This window comes from Nicotiana sylvestris, chromosome 10, assembly GCF_000393655.2.
Source record: "Nicotiana sylvestris chromosome 10, ASM39365v2, whole genome shotgun sequence".
NCBI classification, from domain to species: domain Eukaryota; kingdom Viridiplantae; phylum Streptophyta; class Magnoliopsida; order Solanales; family Solanaceae; genus Nicotiana; species Nicotiana sylvestris.
In genome coordinates this window covers 34,360,532-34,385,564 of record NC_091066.1, presented here as the reverse complement: position 1 = coordinate 34,385,564, position 25,033 = coordinate 34,360,532, and the positions used below count along the sequence as shown (strand labels likewise).

The 25,033-nt window shown below is 39.8% G+C and overlaps 3 protein-coding genes across 5 annotated transcripts; all 3 read left to right on the top strand.

Annotated features, from left to right (window-relative positions):
* The first annotated feature begins 1,887 nt into the window (after window positions 1–1,887).
* Window positions 1,888–9,927, top strand: LOC104231479 (ATPase 10, plasma membrane-type). 3 transcript variants are annotated; one of them, XM_009784483.2, is made up of 22 exons: window positions 1,888–1,951; window positions 2,703–2,775; window positions 2,921–3,040; window positions 3,434–3,532; window positions 3,625–3,762; window positions 3,842–3,976; window positions 4,164–4,343; window positions 4,490–4,696; window positions 4,871–4,990; window positions 5,056–5,175; window positions 5,285–5,407; window positions 5,802–5,906; window positions 6,185–6,329; window positions 6,972–7,133; window positions 7,291–7,529; window positions 7,643–7,675; window positions 7,773–7,854; window positions 8,255–8,415; window positions 8,489–8,662; window positions 8,741–8,923; window positions 9,023–9,186; window positions 9,474–9,927. In XM_009784483.2, exons 2-22 carry the CDS (start codon window positions 2,710–2,712, stop codon window positions 9,568–9,570), a joined length of 2,853 nt encoding a protein of 950 aa, XP_009782785.1. In that variant the 5' UTR covers window positions 1,888–1,951; window positions 2,703–2,709; the 3' UTR covers window positions 9,571–9,927. The 3 variants fall into 3 exon arrangements, with proteins under 3 accessions (XP_009782785.1, XP_009782786.1, XP_070016152.1); XM_009784484.2 differs by having other exon boundaries at window positions 1,888–1,969; XM_070160051.1 differs by lacking the exon at window positions 1,888–1,951 and adding an exon at window positions 2,111–2,161.
* Window positions 9,928–14,452: 4,525 nt separating this feature from the next.
* On the top strand, window positions 14,453–15,184 carry LOC138879173 (secreted RxLR effector protein 161-like). Its single transcript, XM_070158766.1, has one exon. The coding sequence runs from the start codon at window positions 14,453–14,455 to the stop codon at window positions 15,182–15,184; it is 732 nt and encodes a 243-aa protein (XP_070014867.1).
* Window positions 15,185–23,136: 7,952 nt separating this feature from the next.
* Window positions 23,137–24,023, top strand: LOC138879172 (uncharacterized). The gene is made up of 3 exons (XM_070158765.1): window positions 23,137–23,241; window positions 23,340–23,475; window positions 23,524–24,023. Exons 1-3 carry the CDS (start codon window positions 23,137–23,139, stop codon window positions 24,021–24,023), a joined length of 741 nt encoding a protein of 246 aa, XP_070014866.1.
* The last annotated feature ends 1,010 nt before the right edge of the window (window positions 24,024–25,033 follow it).

Genomic DNA, 25,033 nt, shown 5'->3' with positions numbered 1-25,033 from the left:
CCATTGGATTGTTAATACCATGGTTTCCTATGCATTAGTTATGCATGGGATAATACCAAATTGGGTGTATAATCAATGCTTGTATAACTAATGCATAGGTTCAAAAAGTGTACCAAATAAGGTATTATTAAAACACAAAGCTAATGCAGACATTATTTATCTAATGCATCCTTCCAAACAACCCCGGCCCTAACAGGTTATTTACGGGAGCTGTTTTATCAGTAATTTTTTTTTTTTTTAATTTTATGCTGTTACTACCATGTTGGTTAACTACGTCACTCAATCCTTTTAGTTTGGTTTTGTTATATTTCAATATGCATGCGGTCAACTACTATAATATTATGAGATATGCACTCACTTTCTGCCTTTAATAAGAAAATTGGTGTAACCATATTACTTTAGGTGAACATGGTGAGGTAAAAGTAATATAATCAAATTTATACAGGTAAATATAAGGAAAAAGCGTGTTCCAGACGGTTAGGTTTTGCCCTGAAATTTTTAATTTATTAGAATTCTCTTTCTAACAGAAATAAATCTTCTTTATATACTTTATACTTTTCTTGGAGGAAAAGTTTTACACTTCTATAAATTGAAGATCCATCCTCATAACAATTAGAAGACTTCCTCCGAGGAGAAGTTTTACACCTCAATAAATTGAAGATTCCTCCTCATAACAATTAGAAGGAGAACTTATTCTCTCAATAATTTTTATTTTTATTTTATATTAATTTATCATATGTAAATTAATTGACCAAAAATATTATAATATTCTCTTAGTATAATTTTATTTGTGTATAGTCTCCTAGGAGTGGCAAACAGGCGGGTCAGATCGGACATGGTTCAGATAAGAAATGGCTAATAAAAAAAGGTATAAATTATTCGACTCCACCCATACTTAATACGGATAAAAAACGAGTTAACCGGTGGATAATATGGGTAACCATATTATCCATGACCTCTTGCATATGATCACTTTTGGGAGAATTCTTAGTCTTCCTAACTTGAGGAACCCCCTATTTGTGGCTTTACAAATATAAAAGTTAGACTCATTGGTTATCCATTGGTTACCCATTGATTATCCATTTTCTAAATGGATAATATGGTTCTTATCCATACTTGACATGTTTTTAAAAAGTTCATTATCCAACCCATATTTTAGTGGATAATATGGGTGATTAACTGTTTTCTTTTAACCATTTTGCCACTCCTAATTATCGCCAAAATTTAATTTGTTAGTTTCCGCATGACACTTGTAAACTATGTAGCAAAGCCAAAGTTTCAGCCTCCATGTTGGTTTTCTGTCTAAGAAATCATTCATAAGCAAAGACCAAATCGCCTTCGATTTCCAGATATATATATTATTATCCCCATAAAATGTGTAGCATAAAGAATTATATCTACAAAATCTCTATAGTTTGGCTACTAACGCTCTACAAGCATCATTAAATTTTTCAACAAAGGGATTCTATTAAATCCAAACTATTTTTTGTAACATTGCAATAGCTTGAATTTTATGCCCTATAACAATAGAGTAACAAAACGTTATCCACTATAACAACACTATAAAACTCATTTGAATGCACTTATACGAATTTATATAACTTACCATATTATTCGGTATTAAATATATATTAATTAAACTTTAGGCCTATATTTTGCATATTTACCTCCAAGAGCACTTTCAAATATGGAAAGCAAAGGGGAATATGACCACGACAGGTTTAAATGCTAAGGAAATTAAATTATAGGCGGGAGTAAAAAAGGTGGTTACGTTGGCTTAAAAAATAAAAGTGGACTATTTGGTTTGAAAGTTCAGTGGTGAAAGATGGTTAGCATTTATGTACTTAATAAATTATACCAATGCATATAATAACAGCGACAATATTCCTTTAATAATAAACCTCATGATTCAGAAACTAGTCTAATAAGCCTACTGCTTTTTTGCTCTAAAGTAAGTGATCATATCAAGGTTTGTGAAATTTCTAAGTATTATTCTTCTTCGTTTCCTTGCCATCTACAGCTACAATCATATGCATGAAGTTCTCACTGGAAATAGCTTTTATTATTATTTTCTTCAAAGTTTATGGAGAAGTGATTTAGTGTGTGCGAGCGCGCGTGCGTGTGTATCCATTGTGCACCAATTTTCTTCCTTTGAAAGGAAGTACGCTCCCATTCCTTTCATCTTTCCTGAGTCGAGGGTCTACTAAAAATAACCTCTCTGCCTTCTTAAAAGTAGGAGGAAGATCTGTGTGCACACTACCTACTCTCCCGAACCCCACTTATGGGATTACGTACATTGCATTTGTTGTTGTTGTTGTTGTTGTTGAAAGGAAGTACTATATTTATTTCATTTTATATAATTGTGCACAGTTTAAGAAAGAAATATATTTGGCACGTACCCTTAGAACTTGTGGTTATGTCATGACATTTCTATGGCGGTAAGAGCATGTCATTGGGTGTAAAATGGGAAGTTCAAAGTTAAGGAGTTTCTAAATATAGAAATTAAGAAAGAAAGAGTGCCATATAAATCGGAACAAATGGACGAGCTAAATATCCTCATCAAGTTTATTTTAATTTCGACCTGCCTTAGATCAGTCATGCTGGACATTGTAATGGAGTGTTTTTCTCAATATGCTTTAATTTTATTTTTCCTCATCCTAAAAGATGGAGTATTATTTACTTGTAAATTTCCGTTTCCATAGAGTAAACATGGCTGAAGATCTGGAGAAACCATTGCTAGGTCCTGAAAATTTAAGAGAGGAAGGGATTGATCTGGTAAGATGTGTGCAACACTCAAATTTAATAGTAGTGCCTCTTAACATTGATATATGGACACCTAAATAACCTCACAAATTCGTTCATTGCGTTTTTTCCATCTTTAGCAGTTCCATATTAATCGTATTCACATGACTTGTTGCAGGAAAACTTGCCACTTGAAGAAGTTTTCGAACAATTGATAACATCAAAGGAAGGACTTTCAGCTGAAGATGCAGAGCGACGACTCAACATTTTTGGGCCTAACAAGCTTGAAGAGAAACGAGTAAGTTTCTAACTGAGGACAATGGTATACCTTACCAACTTTTGTAGTGTTGAATCAATAGAATTAACTAAGCAAGAGCACCATATTTATACGTGTACATAATATCAGATAATTGCTGAATCTTAGAGGAGAACTGCTTCTCTGGATAACAATGCATTATTGCATTCATCATGGGTAGAGACAGGTGATATTATTTACTAGTAGGTAAATGTCCTGAAAGAATCGTCGTATGCCCCGGAAGATAGACTGTTACGAGCTTTAAAACATTTTGTTTTCCAAGAATTGAATAAAAGTAATACGTAATTAATAATGCTCTACTTCAGATTTAAGGCCGGCCTTTGAAAGTTGAATGCCTCTCTAGATCATAAAAGTGGTACTGATATATTGATGCAGGAGAACAAGTTTATTAAGTTTCTTAGTTTCATGTGGAATCCTTTGTCTTGGGTGATGGAAGCAGCAGCAATCATGGCTATTGGACTAGCTAATGGCGGAGTGAGTTTACGTTTACTACAAATTGGTTTGCAGTTGATCAGTTTGTAATACAGATCTTTACCGGAGTATCTTTTGCGTTCATGAATTTTCAGGGGCAAGGTCCTGATTGGCAGGATTTTGTTGGTATTATTTGTCTGTTGTTGATAAATTCAACAATTAGTTTCATAGAGGAAAATAATGCTGGAAATGCTGCAGCAGCTCTAATGGCACGTTTGGCTCCTCGAACTAAGGTTTTGCTCTTGTCACAATGATCTTGTCGGATTATACTAAATAATTGAAATATAAATTACCGCCTTTCTGCATATATAGGTTCTTAGAGATGGGAGGTGGCAAGAAAAAGATGCTGCTATTTTAGTGCCAGGAGACATCATTAGCATAAAGCTCGGTGATATCATCCCTGCAGATGCTCGATTGCTCGAAGGAGATCCCTTAAAAGTTGACCAGGCAATTCCTTATCCGAAAAATAGTACCATGATAGCCTTTTAGTTTATTGGAACATGGAATTTTGTTACTTAAAATAATAGGCTGCATACAATAGACCCTTGTGGTCCGGCCCTTCCCCGGACCCCGCGTATTTTAGTGCACCGGGCTGCCCTTTTAAGTATGGTTAATGAATACGGTTTTCTTGCAGTCAGCTCTTACTGGGGAATCTCTACCCGTCACGAAAAAGACAGGAGATGAAGTGTTTTCTGGATCCACTTGTAAACATGGAGAAATAGAAGCTGTAGTAATCGCCACTGGAGTTAACTCATTCTTTGGAAAAGCTGCACATCTCGTTGACTCCACTGAAGTCAGTGGTCACTTCCAGAAGGTTAGACAAGAATTCAGTGATACTTAGCTCTTTCTTGATTCTTCAATTTGGATAATTTCATGTTATGCTGAGAATGAGGCCGAGAGTAGATATAGAATAGAAGCTGCACTACTCGTGGTTTAAAAGTTTGCGAGCTTCACCTGTAGGTCCTTGCTTCCATTGGAAATTTCTGCATATGCTCAATAGCTGTGGGAATGATACTTGAAATCATTATCATGTATGCTGTTCAGCGTCGTTCATATAGGACTGGAATTAACAACCTTCTTGTTCTCTTAATTGGTGGAATACCAATAGCTATGCCAACAGTTCTATCAGTTACTCTTGCTATTGGCTCCCATCGACTCTCTCAACAGGTACACAGTTGTGAATATTCTGAAAATGTCATGCAACTAGCCTATCTTCTCTAGACAAATAATAATGCATCACATCTCATCCGAAAGATCTCAAGAGCTAACCTCTAATTTGGCGTTTGGACTGTACTTGTATAATGTAGTAATTTTTTTGCTTTTTGTCCTTTTTAACTTCAGGGAGCTATAACAAAAAGGATGACGGCAATTGAAGAGATGGCGGGTATGGATGTACTCTGCAGTGACAAGACAGGGACGCTGACCCTGAATCGCCTCACTGTTGATAGGAATCTTATTGAGGTACACAACCTTTTTATTTGACTTTTCTTCATATGAATTTTTAAATTAAAACCTTCCCTAAACAGGTGTTCCAAAGAGATATGGACAAAGATATGGTTATGTTACTTGCTGCTAGAGCATCAAGACTGGAAAATCAGGACGCTATCGATGCAGCAATTATCAACATGCTTGCTGATCCAAAGGAGGTGAAGCCTAATGCCATCTGGGGACCTCATCATTTTCTTTAGCGACAGAGTTTCTTGAATAGCTCTTAGGGCATTACGACAAAAATTATAGTTACATTCGTATATGCAGGCGCGTGCAAATATCAGGCAAGTGCATTTCCTTCCATTCAATCCTGTGGATAAACGGACTGCAATCACTTACATTGATTCAGATGGCAAGTGGTATCGAGCCAGCAAAGGAGCTCCTGAACAGGTGCTGATGTCATTTAAATGATTAAGGTTTTTGAGTTTCTTATGATCAGTTTGTTAACCTCCTTTCTCAAAGCAACGGTATCTCTCTAGCCTAAGTAACTGGCACCTAATATTTGATAATCACATTATTAGTAGTTTGCAGGGAAACAGTTTTGAGTTATTACTAATTGCCTAGAGAAAAGCAGAAAGAAGCAACAAAATTTGACCATATTTTCTCTTTTCTCAGCCAATGGATGCATGTCTGTAGTGAATAATATGAGTTTCCTTTCTGCTTATGCTTCAGATTCTTCCTGATCCATTTTTCCAGTTTCAGTGTCCTTGAGAATTTTTTGTAATTATTGCCCTTATATGATATCTACCACTAATTCATGTTTGTTTTTTCTACTGAAACTTAGATACTGGATTTGTGCCAAGAGAAGCAACAGATAGCTGCAAAAGTGCATGCAATCATTGACAGGTTTGCCGAAAGAGGGTTGCGCTCTCTAGCTGTTGCCTTTCAGGTAATGGTTTTCCTTGTTTATTTACTATTACAACTTACAAGTCACTGAATATAGTTACTATAGTTTGTCATGTTAATTGAAGTGGAGATTAGTAAGTATGTAAAAACATTTGACAAAAACAAATTAGGCAAATGGAAGGTTGATCTTTGTATTTATTGTATCAAAACTAGCCAGATACATGAGCCAATGTATAGGATTTTATGATACATTCCTGATTCTTAGCAGTACAATTCTCCTGTAACAAAGCTTATATCTTCTATATGCTATGAGTATTGTAGGAAATTCCAGAAAATTCGAAGGAGAGTCCTGGCGGGCCTTGGGCATTTTGTGGATTGCTTCCGTTGTTTGATCCACCAAGGCACGATAGTGCTGAGACCATCCGCAGAGCACTCAATTTAGGAGTTTGCGTTAAAATGATTACAGGTATATAACTTGATATTAATCGGCTAATCTGCACACATAATAACATGGTTAGTTCTCATATTTATCATGGTTCACCTAATTGGCGAAAGCAGAAACATGTCAAATTTCATTTTATCGAACTTCCTACAATCTCTTTTGAGGAATACAAATGGCATAGGCATGGATATTTGCGATGAAGTATATGTGTTGAAGTGTGTGACCATCTCATCTAAAAGCTTAAGCTGTTAGAGAGAACACACTTTTATTTACTTAATTACGCCCTCAATATGCCCCTCACGGGCGTGCGGGCTTGATTCTTTTTTATGAGCCAAGCACGTGCAAATTCTTTTTGATGTTGGGTGGCGGTGAGACTCAAACCCAGGACCTCTACTGTGTTGAAGTGTGTGACTATCTTATCTAAAAACTTAAGCAATTAGAGAGAACAAACTTTTATTTACTTAAATACGTCTTCAATAATATGATGACAGGAGAAAAAGTTTTAAAACAAAGATTAGAACATAAAAAGAAAAGGGAAATAGAGGAATAACATTAGAAGAAGTTTCAATGTTCATGTCCATGACATGTTTTCCTTTTGAAAAGTAAAAGACTAGCTAGGCGGCTAGTAGAACGAGTTCTATTTTGACTTGTTTTATGCCAGAACAGGTGACCAGCTGGCCATTGCAAAGGAAACAGGCCGACGACTTGGAATGGGAACAAATATGTACCCCTCATTTTCATTGTTTGGTCGTGACAAGGATGAAAATGAAGCTTTACCAGTTGATGAGCTCATTGAAAAAGCAGATGGCTTTGCTGGTGTATTCCCTGGTAATTTCGAACAATGTTGTTCTATACCTAATTCCCCTTAATTTCAAAACAGTGTTGTAGCATAACCTCTCCGATCCTTGTGCTTTTGTTTTAGTACTATAGCTGTTCAAAATTATTTTCTGTTCCATATCAATTATTTTTCCGATATTATACACAGAACACAAATATGAGATAGTAAAGATCCTGCAAGCGAACGGGCACATAGTTGGAATGACTGGTGATGGAGTAAATGATGCTCCAGCACTCAAGAAAGCTGATATTGGTATAGCAGTTGCTGATGCTACTGATGCTGCTAGGAGCGCTTCTGATCTTGTCTTGACTGAGCCTGGCTTAAGTGTGATTGTCAGTGCTGTTTTGACTAGCAGGGCTATATTTCAAAGAATGAAAAATTATACAGTTAAGTCAAATCCATTATTTGTGTGTGTTTCGATACACCTGTCTACATCTTATAATTTGCTATCTTTGCCGTTCTAACTTCATTTAATGCGTTGCTACTCCTAATAATGCAGATTTATGCTGTCTCCATAACCATACGAATTGTGGTAGAGCATCGAGTTCCTGTTAACTTCTTTATTTTTAGCATCGAGTTCCTGTTAGTCTTAACTTTATGATCATATGCGATAAACCTTATGTGTGCAGCTTGGTTTCATGCTTCTGGCACTAATATGGGAATATGACTTTCCTCCATTCATGGTACTGATAATTGCAATCCTAAATGATGGTAAGGTTTTATCTTATGGCTATTTATTTTAGAAGTTCATATTCAACAAGAATGGCAACTAAGGTATCACCAAAATCAAAATCTTATATGAATTTATTCGGGGAAGGGGAGCCTTGGCGTAACTGGTAAAGTTGCTGCTATGTGACCAGGAGGTCACGGGTTCGAATCGTGGAAACAGCCTCTTGCAGAAATGCAGGGTAAGACTGCGTACAATAGACCCTTGTGGTCCGGCCCTTTCCTGGACTCCACGCACAGCGGGAGCTTAGTGCACCGGACTGCCTTTTTTTCTTATATGAATTTATTCGGGAAGGACTTGTTGTAATCCTTATTACCACACATAGTTCCTCGCTTCTGTCTGTTTCTCCTTAGACTTTCATATTTTTCTCTGCTTTATTGATAGGTACTATCATGACTATTTCCAAAGATCGCGTTAAACCATCTCCAGGACCCGACAGTTGGAAGCTTAACGAGATATTTGCAACTGGCATTGTGATTGGCACCTATCTTGCTTTAGTTACTGTGTTGTTTTACTGGCTTGCAGACAGCACTCAACTCTTTGAGGTATCATTATTCTTAGTTTTTCTAACTTCAGTTACTTCGTTCAATTACTTAGTTAGCTATTTATTACATGTAGACTCACTTCCATGTAAAATCTATAAGTGGAAATACTGAAGAAATCTCAGCAGCCATATATCTGCAAGTCAGTATTATTAGCCAGGCGCTAATATTTGTTACGCGCAGTCAGAGTTGGTCATTTATGGAGAGACCAGGGCTTCTTTTGATGTTTGCATTTGTGGTTGCCCAACTGGTAAGGAGTACCAAATTTATAGCTCCCAACTCCGTTCGTTGTTTAGGAGTTTAAACATGTTTTTATTTATTTATACAGGTTGCTACCTTGATAGCAGTTTATGCACATATTGAATTCGCGTCAATTAGTGGCATCGGTTGGGGATGGGCAGGAGTCATATGGTTATATAGTCTTATTTTCTATATTCCCTTAGATATAATTAAATTCGCTGTTCGTTATGGTCTCACTGGAGAAGCCTGGAACCTACTTTTTGATAAGAAGGTTAGAGGAAATTTTTTGGATTTCATTGTCATTCGACTAAAAGACTATGGTTTCTTAGTTTACAGTCATTCATTTCTCTTTTTTTTTGGGTTTGGATAGACTGCTTTTACTTCTAAAAAGGACTACGGAAAGGAAGACAGAGAGGCCAAGTGGGTGGTTCATGTGAGAACTCTACAAGGGGTAATATCACCGGAGTTTGAAACTAAAAGCAAGAGACCTTCTATGATTGCTGAACAAGCTAAGCATCGAGCAGAAATAACCAGGTCTCCTATATACATTGTCTTGACAGAACTTATCCGCATCTGGTGTTAACATCAAACCAATGAATGAAAGACGGGTGTCTTGCATACACACATTTTTCACTTAGCCATGGTTAAGTGATATGTAGTCTCGCGTTAATTTTCAACAACTAAGTTAAATTTCTTGGTTTGGTATAAACACCGGGTGCAAGTAAAGTTTTACCTTCTCTCTATTTGGGACGTTGTGCTTTCAAACTGACAGTTGAATGCACTGCTTGACTAATGTTCTTTGCTGTATATAATCTTTGCAGGCTCAGAGAGTTGTATACATTGAGAGGTCATATTGAATCAGTAGCAAGACTTAAGAATCTGGACTTCAACAAAATTCAAACGGCTTATACAGTTTGAATCCGCGAGCAACAGATCCCATCTCCTCCTATAACAAACTTGTCCATCTGTCTCGAGAGTAAATCTTATTTCATGCGTTCCACGAGAGACATGTCAAGAGACAATGCTGTTCATGATCTTATGTACCAACCATGTCGAGGGTGTTTCTAATTGAGGTTTCTACGAGGGAAGTCAAGATAATCCTTGGTGTGTCTTGCTTTTAATTTGTTGTACCACTTTATATGACAGCTAGAACCAAATCAAATTTGTGATAATAAAGCTCCATAAGAAGGGGCATTTAATCTGTTTACTAATTCAGTAGTTTCTGAAATTTCGTAATCATTTGGCAGATTTTCAGAAAGAAAAGTTTTCTTATTTTATGCTGCTTTTATATGGCTTTTCGGTGTTGTCCCTTCTTGTTTTTCTTTTCATTAATGTGGTGCTTATGCTCTCCTGAGCCGAGAGTCTATTGAAACACAACCTCTCTATCTCCACAAAATAGGGGTAAGGTCTGCGTACATACTACCCTCCCCAGACTCCATTATGTAGGATTATACTGGTATGTTTATGTTATTGTTGTTGCAGGTTGAATGCACCTTAGCTATAACAATGACATCATTAATCGTGTAGACAAAGAACATCATTAACTTAAACATCCAAAAGGGAATACTGATATATGGATGTAAACCATTTTGAACATTTTAGTTTCAGTTTTGTTAAGAGTTAAATTTTGTGAAAGAGTATTTCAATATTAGATTGTATGTTAGATTGTGTCTGATGGTATAGTCAAAGATTGTGGGCAAAAGTCACGATCTTAGGGATACACTCTTGAAATTATGTCTTTAGCTTTGAGTATATATTCTAGGTGTAATCTATCTTTTGCAGTATGAAGTGAAATACACTTACATCATTCACATGGTATCAGAGCCTCTACGATCTCGGTAGAGACTCATACTTTTTCCGATTGTTTTTCCGGCAGTCACTACTCCGATGGATTTTTTCGACCACCTTTTTCGGTTGCTTTTCCCGGCATCCACTTCTTCGACGGATTTTTCCGGCCATCTCTGACTTTTATTTCAGATACGTGAGGGTCGACCATTTATTCCGGTCTTACCCATCACATTCTCTAAAATCTCCGAAGTAGTTTACGGTCAGATCTTGTTACCCTCTGATCTGACTCTATTAATAAGCTCTTTTCCCGGCCAGATCTTGTAATTTTGGTGAGAGGAAAAGAAAACTATTCTGTTAGATAGAGGGGATTTTTCGTTCGAAGCAGAAGAGTAAAACTTTGGTTTTGAAAAGCTTTTTTCAAAAATAAAGCTTTCTTTATTTCAAGTCATACTTTATTACTTTATCTTTACATGTGAGGGCCATTCTTACAAGCTTTCTTGTCCAACAAAGTCTTCTATTTCATTACATGGTGCTCTTACTTTTGTCCTCTTTCCCATATTATTTTGTACCCTTACCTTCTTGAAATTTAATATCAAAATGACAGGTGAGTCATCCACAATAGAAGAAGTTAAACCATTTTTCTCTTCAATTTCGAATCCTTCCACTATTGCTACTGTTAAATTACAAGGTAGTAATAATTATTCACCATGGTCTTCTTCAGTTGAGATGTGATTCATGGGAGAGGGATACGAGGATCACTTAGTTAAAAATGCTAGTGAAATTGACACTAGTGAAAAGACTAAGTGGACCCGAATTGATGCATAATTGTGTAATCTTTTATGGAACTCTTTGGATCCTAAATTACTCAACTTGCTATAAAGTTTGGACTAAAGCTAAAGCTTTGTATACGAACGATATACAACGAATATACAAAGTAGTTTCAGATTTAGTCCAACTTCAGAAGACCAATCAAGATATGGCGAGTTATTTAGGACAAATAGATACCTTGAAAGATCAATTTGACTCACTCATGCCACTTAATGCAAGTGTCACCACCCAGGAAGAACAAAGAAATAAGATTTTTTTATGGTTTTGGCACTGAAAGAATTTCGATTTGATCTCAGCCTTGTAAAGGATTAGATCTTGGCAAGCTCTATAGTTCCTTCATTAGTTTAGGTTTCAGCTCGACTATTGCATATTAGAACAGAAACACTTGATACTAATAAAGTGGAGACATCTGTATTAGCTGTGCAAAATGAAAATTCACAAGAACAAAATGTCTCTCAAAGAGGAAAAGGTAAAAGCACCAGACCATACTGCAATTACTGCAACAAGCCAGGCCATACTCGACAAACTTGTTAGAAACTGCATGGTCGACCATCACGTACAAACAATCGCAGTACAACCCACATGGTTCAAAATGGTGGTGAAACAGATGATCAACATGCTGATTTTATTACTTTATCTAGAGTGGATTATAGTGATTACCTGCAGTATCAAGCGGCTAAATAACAATCACTCTCATCTGGCACCTCAAAAACTGGTAATTCCTTTGCTTGTCTGAGCAGGTCTTCACCCAATTGCTCGTGGATACTGGACTCGGGTGCATCTGACCATATCTCCGGTAATCAGAATCTTTTTTCAAACCTTATTCCTTCCTCAACCCTCTCTGCGGTTACCCTTGCTAGTAGCTCGTGAACTGCAGTAAAAGGAATAATAGAAGTGCAATTTCTTCTCTCTATCTCTATAAACTTAGTTTTATTTGCTCTAGAATGCCCATTCAATTTGATTTCTATTAGTGAATTAACCAAAAGTCTTAATTGTTCTGTCACTTTTTTTGCTAACTCTGTTGTTGTGCAAGACTAGAGAATGGGGAAGACGTTTGGAACAGGATATGAGTCACAGGGACTATATCATATGTCCAGATCACAACCACCAGTTGCCTTCACTTCCGTTGCATCAGCTGATCTACTCCACAGTCGTTTAGGTCACCCGAGTCTTGCAAAGCTTCAGAAATTAATTCCTAGTCTTTCCACATTGTTTTCTTTTGAATGTGAATCTTGTCAGCTTGGGAAACACACCCGCACTTCGTTTCCTAAAAGAGTCAATAATAGAGCGTCATCTATGTTTGACATTGTTCACTCAGATGTTTGGGATCCTAGTCGTGTTGTTTCAAGTTTAGGATTTCAGTATTTTGTTACCTTTATTGATGACTTCTCCCGTTGCACATGGGTATTTTTAATGAAAAATCGTTCTGAATTGTTTTCTAGTTTTCAAAACTTTTGCGTTGAGGTAAATAATCAATTTGGTGTTTCAATAAAAATATTACGTAGTGACAATGCAAAAGAGTATTTATCATCCCCCTTCACTAGTTTCATGTCATCTCAAGGAATCACTCATCAGACCTTTTGTGCATATACTCCTCAACAAAATGGAGTCGCCGAACGTAAAAATCGTCATCTCATTGAAACTGCTCCTACCTTACTTATACACCATCACGTTCCTCTTCGTTTTTGGGGAGATGCTGCTCTCACTGCTTGTTATCTGATCAATAGGATGCCTTCTTCTGTGTTGCAACATCAAAGTCCACACTCAATTCTCTTTCCAGGTCAAAATCCCTATCATTTACCTTTGAGATTGTTTGGATGTACTTGATTTGTTCATGATCACAGTCCTGGAAATGACAAACTCCAACCAAAGTCAATTAAGTGTGTCTTTCTTAGATACTCTCGTTACCAGAAATGTTATAAATGCTATGATGCAAAAGCACATAAATATTTGATCTCTGCAGCTGTAACCTTCTTTAAGACATCTCCCTATTTTTCACTAAACACTACAAACAGAAATTTGATGCCTCAAGTTTTGCCAGTGCCTACATTTCCTATACCGCAGGTTAGTCTTCAAGACAGACCTCAAGTCACTCCTCCTCCTCTCCAAGTATACTCCAGACGTGCCCGTCCTCTAGCTAATACTATTGATAGCACTACACCTGATCCGGATACATTGGAAGCTCCCAATGACTCATCTCTTGCTCCTAAGTCACCTGCTCCAGTCATGCCTTCATCAGATGCAGTAACTCCACCAATTGCCATATGCAAAGGTATACGCAGTACTCAAAAACCAGTACGATTTAACTGCTTAAGTTATCATCGATTGTCCCCATTATATTATACCTTTGTATCTGCCTTATCTCATGTACCTATACCAAAGACTGTTGGCGAAGCATTGGAATATTTAGGGTAGAAAGGTGCTGTGATCGAAAAAATGACTGCTCTAGAGACCAATAACACTTGGGAATTAGTCCAGTTACCGAAAGGAAAATCTACTGTTGGATGTCGATGGATCTATACAATAAAGGTAGGTTCAGATGGAACAATTGATCGGCTGAAAGCTCGCCTTGTTGCTAAAGGATACACCCAAATTTATGGCCTTGATTATGGTGACACATTTTCTCCCATTGCCAAAATTGCATCTATCCGACTGCTTATCTCCTTAGCAGCAATGCATTGTTGGCCGCTTCATCAACTAGATATAAAGAATGCCTTCTTACATGGTGAGCTTGCTGAGGAAGTTTATATGGAGCAACCTCCTGGGTTTGTTGCTCAGGGGAAGTCAAATTTAGTATGCCGTCTGAAACGTTCACTATATGGCCTTAAGCAATCTCCGAGAGCATGGTTTGGCAGATTTAGCTCTGTTGTCCAACAATTTGGGATGTTTCGAAGTGAAGCAGATCACTCCATTTTCTATCGACATAATGGTCTAGAAAATAATATTTATCTGGTCGTTTATGTTGATGACATTGTCATAACTAGAAATGATCAAGAAGGAATATCTCAACTAAAGCAGCATCTATTCAGTCACTTTCAAACCAAGGACTTGGGGAAGTTAAAGTATTTCTTGGGAATCGAGGTAGCACAATCCAAGGTCGGTATTGCTATCTCACAAAAGAAAATATGCTTTGGACATACTAGAGGAAACATGCATGTTAAACTGCAAACCTATTGACGCTTCTATGGATCCAAATGTCAAACTCGTCCCTGGACAGGGGGAGCCATTAAATGATCCTGGCAGATATCGAAGACTGGTCGGTAAACTGAATTATCTTACTATCACACGATCTGATATTTCATTTGCAGTAAGTGTGGTTAGTCAGTTTCTCCGAGCTCCGTGTAAAGATCATTGGAACGCAGTAATTCGCATCCTAAGATACATCAAAAAAGCTCCGGGGCAAGGACTATTAAATGAAGACAAAGGTCACACAGACATTGTTGGATATTCTGATGCTGATTGGGCAGGTTCTCCGTCAGATAGACGCTCTACTTTTGGGTACTGTATCATTATTGGGGGAAATCTAATCTCTTGGAAAAGCAAAAAGCAATATGTTGTTGTCAGATCTAGTGCAGAAGCAGAATATCGAGCTATGACCCTTGCTACATGCGAGCTTATTTGGTTGAAACAACTCCTCCAAGAGTTAAAATGTGTTGAGTTCAAACAGATGGAGCTTATATGCGACAATCAGGCTGCCCTTCATATTGCCTCTAATCCAATTTTTCATGAAAGAACGAAACATATAGAGGTGGATTGTCATTTTATTAGGCTGAAGATCGAGTCCGAATGCATTGCCACTAGCTTTGTCGGTTCAAATGACCAATTGGCATATGTCCTTACTAAGTCCCTTAGAGGGGCTCTGATTGAATACATTTGTAGCAAGCTTGGAGCATATGACATGTACGCTCCTGCTTGAGGAGGAGTGTTAAGACTTAGATTTTGTGAGAGAGTATTTCAATATTAGATTGTATGTTAGATTGTGTCTGATGGTATAGTCAAAGATTGTGGGTAAAAGTCATGATCTTAGGGATACACTCTTGAAATTATGTCTCTAGCTTTGTGTATATATTCTAGGTGTAATCTATCTTTTGCAGTATGAAGTGAAATACACTTACATCATTTACAAGTTTTAACTGATCACAGATAAGTACTTGTTTCCTGGCTAAAGATTTGTGGAATAAAAAATCAACTGATGCAATTCATCTTCATATTCAAACAAATCTAACATGTAAAAATTGAAATAAGATTTATTCAATAAGGTGACAGGAACAAATCCAATCTACAACCCTTTGAATGTCATCTTATTAATACATTCAGTCGAAAACTCATAACTGGTTCAACAATTCTTGCAATTACAACACCTAAAATTGATGTGTAAATAACAACAACAACGACATGCCCAGTATATTCCTATATGTGAGGTCTGAGGAGGGTAGTGAGTATGTAGACCTTGCCCCTACCTTATGCGGGTAGTGATGTGTAAACATATAACGTTATTCAAGACAACAAAAGCTTTAATGAGTTTATTTTCAAGGCATAAATGCTAAAAAAGACCTTCAAAATCAACAACATTTGATACAAATGCTGCAGAAACTCATAATAAAATCACCTTATCGATGCATTTCCATCAACTAATAGTAATTTCTAAAAGGATGACATCTGAATGCAGCTCTCCCTTCCAAGTCTTATGGAGTTGACATAATCAACTGGACTGTGAGCAGAAATGCCCGGAAGAAATAGCCCTACAATCCCAAGCAGTACTGAATCCCAACTCTCCTTGTACTCAGATCCATATATGTAAGCTTCTAATGAACTCCCAACCAGCATTCAGATACACTGGTAACACGAATCGCAGCCCAAAAAAGTTCCTGCTCAAAAGGGCAGATCAAAAGGGCATTGATGTTTGCCTGCTCAATGTATAAGCTGTTGTAATACATGCAAATACCAAAATGCTTATACAGGAATGTTTTATCATCATAAGGTAACCTCGGAACAAGATCATTGCAATAAACAACTCTAAAGTACTTAGCACTCGATGTTCCAAATGAGCTTCCATAAACTTCCCTAACTGTCTGTTCCCAATCCTAGGTTGCCCGTATATGTATACGCCCAATAATCGTTGCATGACTTTCACTTCCTCGTGCATCACTAGCTCCGTTGGAAATAGTATAGCCAACGCTCCTCCTAAGCTATGTCCTGTAACAACAAATTTAGCATTCTCGTGCTCCTTTAGTAAGCTTTTGAGTTTACTTCTAACAGCATAGTAAGCAGTCTTCTGTGGCGGCTGCTCTGAGTCGGAGGAGGATTGGTTTGATCCACTGTTTGCATCAACATTCTCTGAATTGGTATATTTTGCATTTTTAACGAAGATTTGTTCATGAAACGTCGAAGTATTTCCTCTGTTTCCTAAGCCTAAAGCCTCCAAAAATCCCATGTGTACTTTTCCCAATTTCGGAATCTCATACCAAGAATAGTCAAAATCAGTGATCCAATCATCAGCATCGAATGGCTCTGTACCCCTAAAGCTGATCAAAATCAAGTTTGCATCTTTTGGCTTATCGCATAATATAAATACTTGTGTGGATCTCTCTTTCTGGTAATCTGTCGCAATAAATACACAGGAGAAGAGAGCAAATACTCATATGATCATAAAAGCAAGGAGCAATGTGATAAATCTTTTGAAAATGAAGGATATAAGTTGAGTTCTCACCATTCCAGCAGTTGTAAAAACCCACAAAATGCATCTGATAAATGACAAGGGAAGCATAATCTTGGATCAGCTAATGTAAAATATACCACAAAAAAGGTAAAGAAAATAATAAACAAGCTAAAGTATACCTTCCAGTGAAGATTTACAACATCTCTAACGACCTTTTCGTTAACTTTGAAGCCATCATACATAAGTCCATAAGAGGTCTGTGTCCTATTCCACGTGAATTTTCGTATCTCCGAAATCAGGTTGATCAATTTCGTTGGTTAAAATTTCAGTCTTGTATAAGTTTATTCGCCCATCTACATGGCCAATAGTACTGTTACGCGGCGCCTTCCTGAGATTCCTTGGCAGGGCGACGTAAGGCTAAGCAACTGATGTCAGTGTAGTTACTGTCCGCCAACTGAGGTCCCCTCCGTACGCTAGACTAGATTTTCAGTGTCGTACGGAAAAACTAATGTCAAGAGCAATTGAGAGAACAGAAATGAGAATTGAGAATGAAAGAAAGCTTGATTGCATTGATGAAAGCTATTACAAAAAGCAACGCGGTGTCGAGGGGGAGAGACACCAGTACAGAGAATTGTTTGCTTGCTAGAAAGTTTGATTGCTTGATCCCCCTAATAATGCTTAAAAAAATAATCCAAAGCTACAAGATTAGACTTGACTAAGCTAGAGAAACATAATGGAAGTACATGAAATAAACCTACTCTATATTTACAATGAAAAGGACTTAGTTTTCTACAAGGCAGAAACAGGTCCGTTGTCAACAGTAGCATCTTTGGCATCACGGTCGGCACACGCGACATTGTCTAACACGGCGCTGTTGGCATCTGCCTACGGCTGGGCGCTGGCGAGGGATATCGGTGGGGCGATAGAGGCACATGCGCGTTTGTCACTTGGCACGGCCAAGACCACGGGGCCATCCGTGGCGCTAGGCATTGGGAGGCTTGCTAGGACGTCACGGGGCGCGCCCAAGGGGTCATGGAACATGGCTGGAAAGCCGCCCATGACATTCTCTCCCACCTGAGTTGGCGACGTCCTCAGCGCCTTACTTGCAATATAATCTTCAATTAGGCTCTTGTAGGCTTTGAGGTTTGCTCCCCTCTCCCAAGTATTCTCCTCTGCATCACAGCCCTGCCATTTCACCAACAACTCTTGGTGATCTTTCCTTGAGGCATGAATAACTCTATCATCAAGGATAACTTCAACACTCCTTTTCTCGGTTGAATTGGGACCTCGAATACTGGGTATTGTGAGCTGGCTCCGTGAAGGATCCTTCGTGTGTTCCCTAAAAGGTTTCAGGAGGCTGACATGGAAGACAGGATGAATTTTCCACCAAGCTGGGGTATCCACCCGGTATGCAACTTTCCCAATGCGCCTTTCAATGGACAGGGGTCCAATGTATTTTTGCAATATGAGAGGGTCATGGACCCCCGCAAATAAGTACCGCTTTGGAATTTTGACCATCACTTCTCCTACCTGGTATTCAACAAAGCGACGATTCTGATCAGCATGCCTCTTCATCCGTTTTTTAGCTTTGACAAGATAGCTTCGCACTATCTCCAAAGTTTGCTTCCACTCTTTTGAGAAGCTAGCAGCTCGAGGAGATTTAGACATATTTGGTGCATTCATAGTGTGTGGGAGTAGCGGTTGTTGTCCGGTAACAATTTCAAAAGCGCTTTTATTTGTACTAAAGCTCTTTATTGAATTGAAACACAGTTGAGCATCATCCAGAAGCTTCACCCAATTCTTCTGCGATCCGATTACAAAGTGGCGGAGATATTCCTCCAACATACCATTGAACCGCTCCGTCTGGCCATCAGATTGCGTATGAAAACTTGAGCTGTGACTCAATTTTGACCCAAGGCACTTAAAGAGCTGGGTCCAAAAGTTGCTAGTGAAGCGTGAGTCGCGATCACTAACAATGTCTTTGGGCAGGCCCCAATATTTGACGACATGAGAGTTCGAGCTGTATCTTCTACTGATATATATTGTGGGTCTGCAATAAAGGTAGCATACTTGGAAAATCGATCCACCACAACCAAGATAGTTGTGAGATCTCCGACCTTGGGCAATCTGGTGATGAAATCCAGGGAAACGCTTTCCCAAGGTCTTTTTGGGACAGCTAGCGGTTCTAAGAGTCCCGCTTATGTCAAGCGGTTCGACTTGTCCTTCTGGCATACTAGACAAGTCTTCACATACTAAGCGACGTTATCGGCCATTTGAGGCCAATAATATGCACGGCGAAGTAACGCCATGGTGCGTTCTTCACTGGGATGGCCGACCCACAAAGTATCATAGCATTCCGCCAGAAGAGTCCTTCGCAGATCTCCTCCTTTAGGAATATAAAGTCGGTTCCCTTTCACTTTCAGGAAACCATCTTCCATGTAGAACTAGCGAGTCTTGCCCTGTCCTACCAAATCAACCAAATATTGTGCAACAGGATCTTTAATGAGTAGATCCTGTATCTGGTCCTTGATGGAGGTGGCTACTTCGCTCCCTCTTAGGGTGGTGAGTAAGCACACCAATGCTAGGTCAGCTCTCCGACTGAGTGCATCAGGAACATGATTGGTCTTCCCACTTCGGTACTCCAGGCTGAAGTGGAATTCATCTAGAAGTTCTTGTCGACCATTTAGCTTCGGCTAAGTCATGAAATGGATAACAACTGTGTTGTCTGTCTTGACCATGAACGGGGTCCCCAGTAGATAGTGCCTCCAAAGGCGCAAGCAGTGGACGATAGCTAATAATTCTTTCTCATAGGCGGCATAGCGCTGCTCTGCATCCTTCAACTTCTGACTCTCATACGCTACAAAATGCCCTTCTTGTAGCAAGACACCGCTGAGGGCATAGTCGGATGCATCCGTTTGTACCTCGAATAGCTTGGCCAAATAAGGGAGGGCCAAGACAGGGCTACTAGACATAGCCGCTTTTAATGCGTTGAAGGCCTCTGCTCGCCTCGGTCCCCAATCCAGAGTGTGACCTTCTTGAGGAGTTCTGTCTAGGGCACCGCAATGAGGGAGTAGTTTTTCACAAATCGCCGGTAGAAGTTGCATAGGCCAAGGAATGCCCTCAAGGTGTGGACATCCTTAGGCGGTGGCCAATCTGTGATTGCCTGAATCTTTTGTTGGTCCATCTTGATCCATCCTTCCTTGATGACATGTCCGAGGAAGTCAATTTGCTTTTGAGCAAAGGAGCACTTGGATAGCTTCGCATATAGTTCATGCTCCTGCAATCGAGTTAGGACCTTCCGCAAGTGCACTAGGTGTTCTTCCAATGTTTGGCTATATACCACAATATAATCCAAGTAGACCACCACGAATTCGTCAATGTATTCTCGGAAGACTTGGTTCATCAGAGTGCAAAATGTAGCTAGGGCGTTAGTCAAGCCGAATGGCATGACTAGGAAATCGTACAACCTATATCTTGTCACACAAGCCGTCTTATGTTCATCACCCTCTGTGATCCGAACTCGCCAGTAACCTGTCTTGAGGTCTATCTTGGTGAACACTGTCACACCACCCAGTCTATCAAACAAGTTTGCCATTAGAGGAATATGGTACTTGTTCTTCACGGTGATTTTGTTTAGAGCTCGATAATCCACACAGAGTCGCAAGCTGCCATCATGTTTCTTTTGGAATAGAACAATGGGACCCGTATGGGGACTTGGAGGGTACAATGATCCCTGTATCTAGCATTTCCGTCAATTGTCTCCGAAGCTTGGTGAGTTCGGGTTGTGACATTCTATAAGGCGCTCGGGCAGGTGGCTTCGCACCTGACACCAACTCAATTTCATAGTCCACAGTGTGCCTAGGCAGGAGCCGCTTTGGCATGTCTTGTGGCATGACATCTTCAAACTCCAGTAGTATTTCCTTCATGGGTTCAGGAATGGGACCCGAGGAACGTTCAATATGTTTAATGCAGACAGTTGCCAGGAACGTAGGTTCATTCCTTTTGACCCCCTTCTTCAACTGCAAGGCCAAGATGTTCTCAACGGCTATCTTCATGGGCATGCATGGGATAATGTAGGGCTTGGACCTATTGGTTCCCATCATCAGTAGCATGTCTGCAAATGGTACAGGCATGGTATTGGTTTGCCTTAGGAATTCCAACCCAACTATCAACTCGAAGTCATCTATGATCACCACTCGCAGGTTGAATTTCCTTCATAAGGGCCAAGCTTCACCGGTACCTCTTTGGCTGTTCCACCCATTGGATGGGGAGGTGAGTTAATAGCCTTGATGTGACCTCTACCTTTCCCTACAACTAGACCAAGTCTCTCCACCTGAGTTGAGGCTAAGTAGTTGTGGGTAGCACCCGTGTCTATCATAGCCTGAATGGGCTTGCCATTCACCTTCATCTCAACGAATATTAAGGTTCTCTCTTGTTTAAGAGTAGTCTCCTCATCCTCCTTCTTTTTTCCTTTCTTGGTGACGGACATGGGTCCTTCTTCTTACGGATACCAGTACTGGTCTCTGCTAATGCCTTAGAAATGGAGCCGACAATTGCATTGAAGGCACCTACTGGTTCAGTCTGGTCCGCATCGTCTGAGTCATCATCAGTCCCATCATCAAAAGCCTGATGGGCATTCATCTGTGCATGTGGACACTTATTGTTCCAATGTGGTCCGCCGTAATGACGGCATCCTGAAGGAGGCTTTCTCCCCCGGTCATTGTTGTTTGATGCAACACTGTTGCTGGCTGAGGAGGGAGCCTTATATTTGTTTGAGCTCTGATATCCCCCACTTTTGCTAGGGCCACCATTTCTAGGCTGGCCCCCTTTGAATCCTGCTCGGGTAGGCGGCTGAGGCCTATCCTTCCGAGCTTCCATTTAATAGTCCCAAAGGCATTAGCTACTTGGATTACCTTGGGCAGGGTATCTACCCTTTGTCTTTGTATCTCCACACGGACATAAGGTTTCAACCCTTCCAGGAAGGTGAAGAGCTTGTCTTTGTCCCCTATGTCACGTATGTTTATCATGAACGCGGAGAATTCCCGCACGTAGTCCCGCGCTGATTTGGTCTGGCGGAGCTCCCGTAGCTTTCTCCTTGCATTGTATTCCACATTTTCGGGGAAGAACTGTAGGCGTATGGTTGCCTTCAATTCTGCCCATGTCTCGAGAGCATCTTCACCGGCCTTGATGGCTTCGTACTTCACCTGCCACCAGAGTTTAGGATCACCCTGAAGATACATGGCAGCAGTTGCTACCTTCTTAGATTCTTCTAGGTCCCCAACAACATCGAAATACTGTTTGACGTTAAAGATGAAGTTCTCCACTTCCTTGGCATTCCTAGCTCCACTGTATGGCTTTGGATTAGGAATTTTAAGTTTTTGTGTCACGGAAATGGGGTTTGTAGCGCCCCAGATTTGGTTTCCATCGCCTTGAAGCCGGCCCTGTAAAGCAGCATTGACAACATTGAGCTTGTCTGTCAAGTCATCAATAGTTTGTTGCATGGAAGTCACCCTCTCTGCCTCTTGTGCCCCGTAAGCTAAATCCTCGGCACGCTCCTATTGGAGTCCCTCAAATTTGCCAAAAATTTCGGCTGCCTCTGTGGCTGCCGTTTGTCGGTCTCCCTCAAAGTCGCGACTGATGTTTTCTATGTCAACTTCGGCCTGGAGCACCATTCGGTCCAGGTCGTCCAACCTTTGCCTTAGGCTGGTGATAACTTTATCCCAGAAGAGGATAGGGAGCTAAGGCTATAGAGTTCGAACAGCTTAAGCAAGGGAATAAAAGTGTTCAAGAGTATTACGTGGAACTCATAAGGCTAGCTAAACATGCTCCTCACATGGTTAAGACAGAAAAAACAAAGATTCACAGGTTTGTTAGCGGTTTGGCTTACCACATTAAGGATACGACATCAGCTGCAGTGGTAGGAATGATAACTTTCTCCTCTGTTGTGGGATTCGTTAAGCACTTAGAAAAAGACAGACAACAAAGGAGAGAAGAAAAAGAGCATAACAAGAAAGTCTGGACAGCGGGCAGGTTTAATGGTACACCCAACGGAGATGGAAGGGATTCCTCTAATAAGGAGTCATTAGCACCAGCTTAGTCCAGTCATCAGTCTGGTGGTGGGTCTTTCTTTAGACGTACTCAGAGTTATGGAAATCAGTCTCGCCAGAATCAGAATTTTAGGACATCATCCTCACATAGCCAGAGTTAGGATGAGCAACATTCACACCAATAAGGTCTTTGTGGAACCTGTAAGCGGCAACATTCAGCTTAGTGCAAGCTCGGGTTTCATGGTTGCTATCATTATGGAGACATTGGTCATATAAATGCCAACTGCCCAACGTTGCGACGTAATTTTAGTGGTGGATCAACTTGTCCTTCTAGTTCCTAAGCTACTGTAGTTCCACCATCCCAGGCTCGTGGTTCTCATAATCATACCGGGCATGGGGAAGGCAGAGGTGCAGATCGAGTTACTCAGGGAGAGGGGCAACCCCGTTTATTTGCTACACTTGACTGTCAGAGTGCAGAGGCATCTGCAGAAGTTATTACAGGTATACTTTTAGTCTGCTCACATAATACTTATGCCATAATGGATCCAGGTTCAACATTTTCATACGTGACTCCATACTTTGCAATTAACCTTGGACTAGAACCTGAACAACTTAGTGAGTCATTCCTAGTATCTACTCTAGTTGGCGAGTCAGTGAAAGTCACAAGAGTCTATAGAGGTTGTATAGTTTCAGTCCAAGGTCGCAACACCAAAGCCGATCTCATAGAGTTAGAAATGGTAGATTACGATGTGATCATGGGTATGTATTGGTTATATTCCTGCTATGCCATCTTAGATTGTCATGGCAAGATAGTCAGGTTCCAATTTCCAAATAAAGAAGTTTTAGAGTGGAAGGGTAGTTCAGTAGCGCTTGTAGGTAAGTTTATTTCTTACCTTAAGGCACAACGAATGATCGGTAAGGGGTGTCTCGCCTATTTGGCTCACATCATTAATCCAGAATCAGAACCACCAGCTCTTCAGTCTGTGCCAGTTGTTAGAGAATTTCTAGAAGTTTTCCCAGATGACCTTCTCGGATTTCCTCCTGAATGAATCATAGACTTTGGCATTGATCTCATGCAGGCACTCAGCCCATATCTATACCTCCTTATAGAATGGCTCCAATAGAACTTAATGAGTTGAGAGAACAGTTGAAAGACCTTCTTGACAAGGGCTTCATCAGGCTGAGTGTTTCACCGTGGGGTGCCCCCGTCCTGTTTGTCAAAAAGAAAGATGGGTCTCTTAGAATGTGTGTCGACCATCGGTAGTTGAATAAAGTTACCATTAAGAACAAGTACCCACTGCTAAGAATTGATGATTTATTTGATCAACTTCAGGGTGCAAAGTACTTTTCAAAAATAGACTTGAGGTTGGGGTACCATCAGTTGAGAATCAGGGAAGAAGATATATTTAAAATAGTCTTTCGAACTCGCTACGAGCACTATGAATTTCTAGTGATGTCCTTCGGGTTGACAAATGCTCCAACTGCATTCATGGACCTTATGAACAGAGTTTTCAAGCCATTCTTGGATACATTTATTATTGTGTTTATAGACGATATTTTGGTGTACTCTAAGAGCATGGAAGATCATGCAGAACACCTCAGAATAGCCTTGCAGACCTTGAAGGAGAATGAGCTTTATGCCAAGTTTTCAAAATGTGAGTTCTGGTTGTAGTCAGTGGCATTTTTAGGCCACGTGGTATCTAGTGAAGGAATAAAAGTAGACCCTCAGAAGATAGAAACAGTCAAAAACTGGCCAAGGCTGACAACGCTAACCGAAATAAGAAGTTTCTTGGGGTTAGCTGGCTACTATAGAAGGTTTGTAGAGGGGTTTTCCTCACTTGCAGCTCCATTAACTAAGTTGACTCAGAAGGCAGTTAAGTTCCAGTGGTCATGCGCTTGTGAGTAGAGTTTTCAAGAGTTAAAGAAGAGGTTGACCACTGCACCCGTGTTAACCTTGCCGATAGGTTCGGGTGGGTTCACATTGTATTGTGATGCCTCAAGAGTTGGTCTTGATTGTGTTCTTATGCAAAATGGAAAAGTTATTGCTTATGCTTCCAGG

Excerpts from the sequence above, each read along its gene's own strand:
- LOC104231479 (XM_009784483.2), top strand. The coding sequence starts at position 2,710 with ATGGCTGAAGATCTGGAGAAACCATTGCTAGGTCCTGAAAATTTAAGA. Across the intron at positions 3,763-3,841 it reads GTTTGGCTCCTCGAACTAAG|GTTCTTAGAGATGGGAGGTG; the intron begins GTTTTGCTCTTG and ends CTGCATATATAG. Across the intron at positions 7,134-7,290 it reads CTTTGCTGGTGTATTCCCTG|AACACAAATATGAGATAGTA; the intron begins GTAATTTCGAAC and ends TATTATACACAG.
- LOC138879173 (XM_070158766.1), top strand. The coding sequence starts at position 14,453 with ATGGATCCAAATGTCAAACTCGTCCCTGGACAGGGGGAGCCATTAAAT.
- LOC138879172 (XM_070158765.1), top strand. The coding sequence starts at position 23,137 with ATGAGCAACATTCACACCAATAAGGTCTTTGTGGAACCTGTAAGCGGC. Across the intron at positions 23,242-23,339 it reads CTATCATTATGGAGACATTG|GCTCGTGGTTCTCATAATCA; the intron begins GTCATATAAATG and ends CCACCATCCCAG. Across the intron at positions 23,476-23,523 it reads ATCTGCAGAAGTTATTACAG|GTTCAACATTTTCATACGTG; the intron begins GTATACTTTTAG and ends TAATGGATCCAG.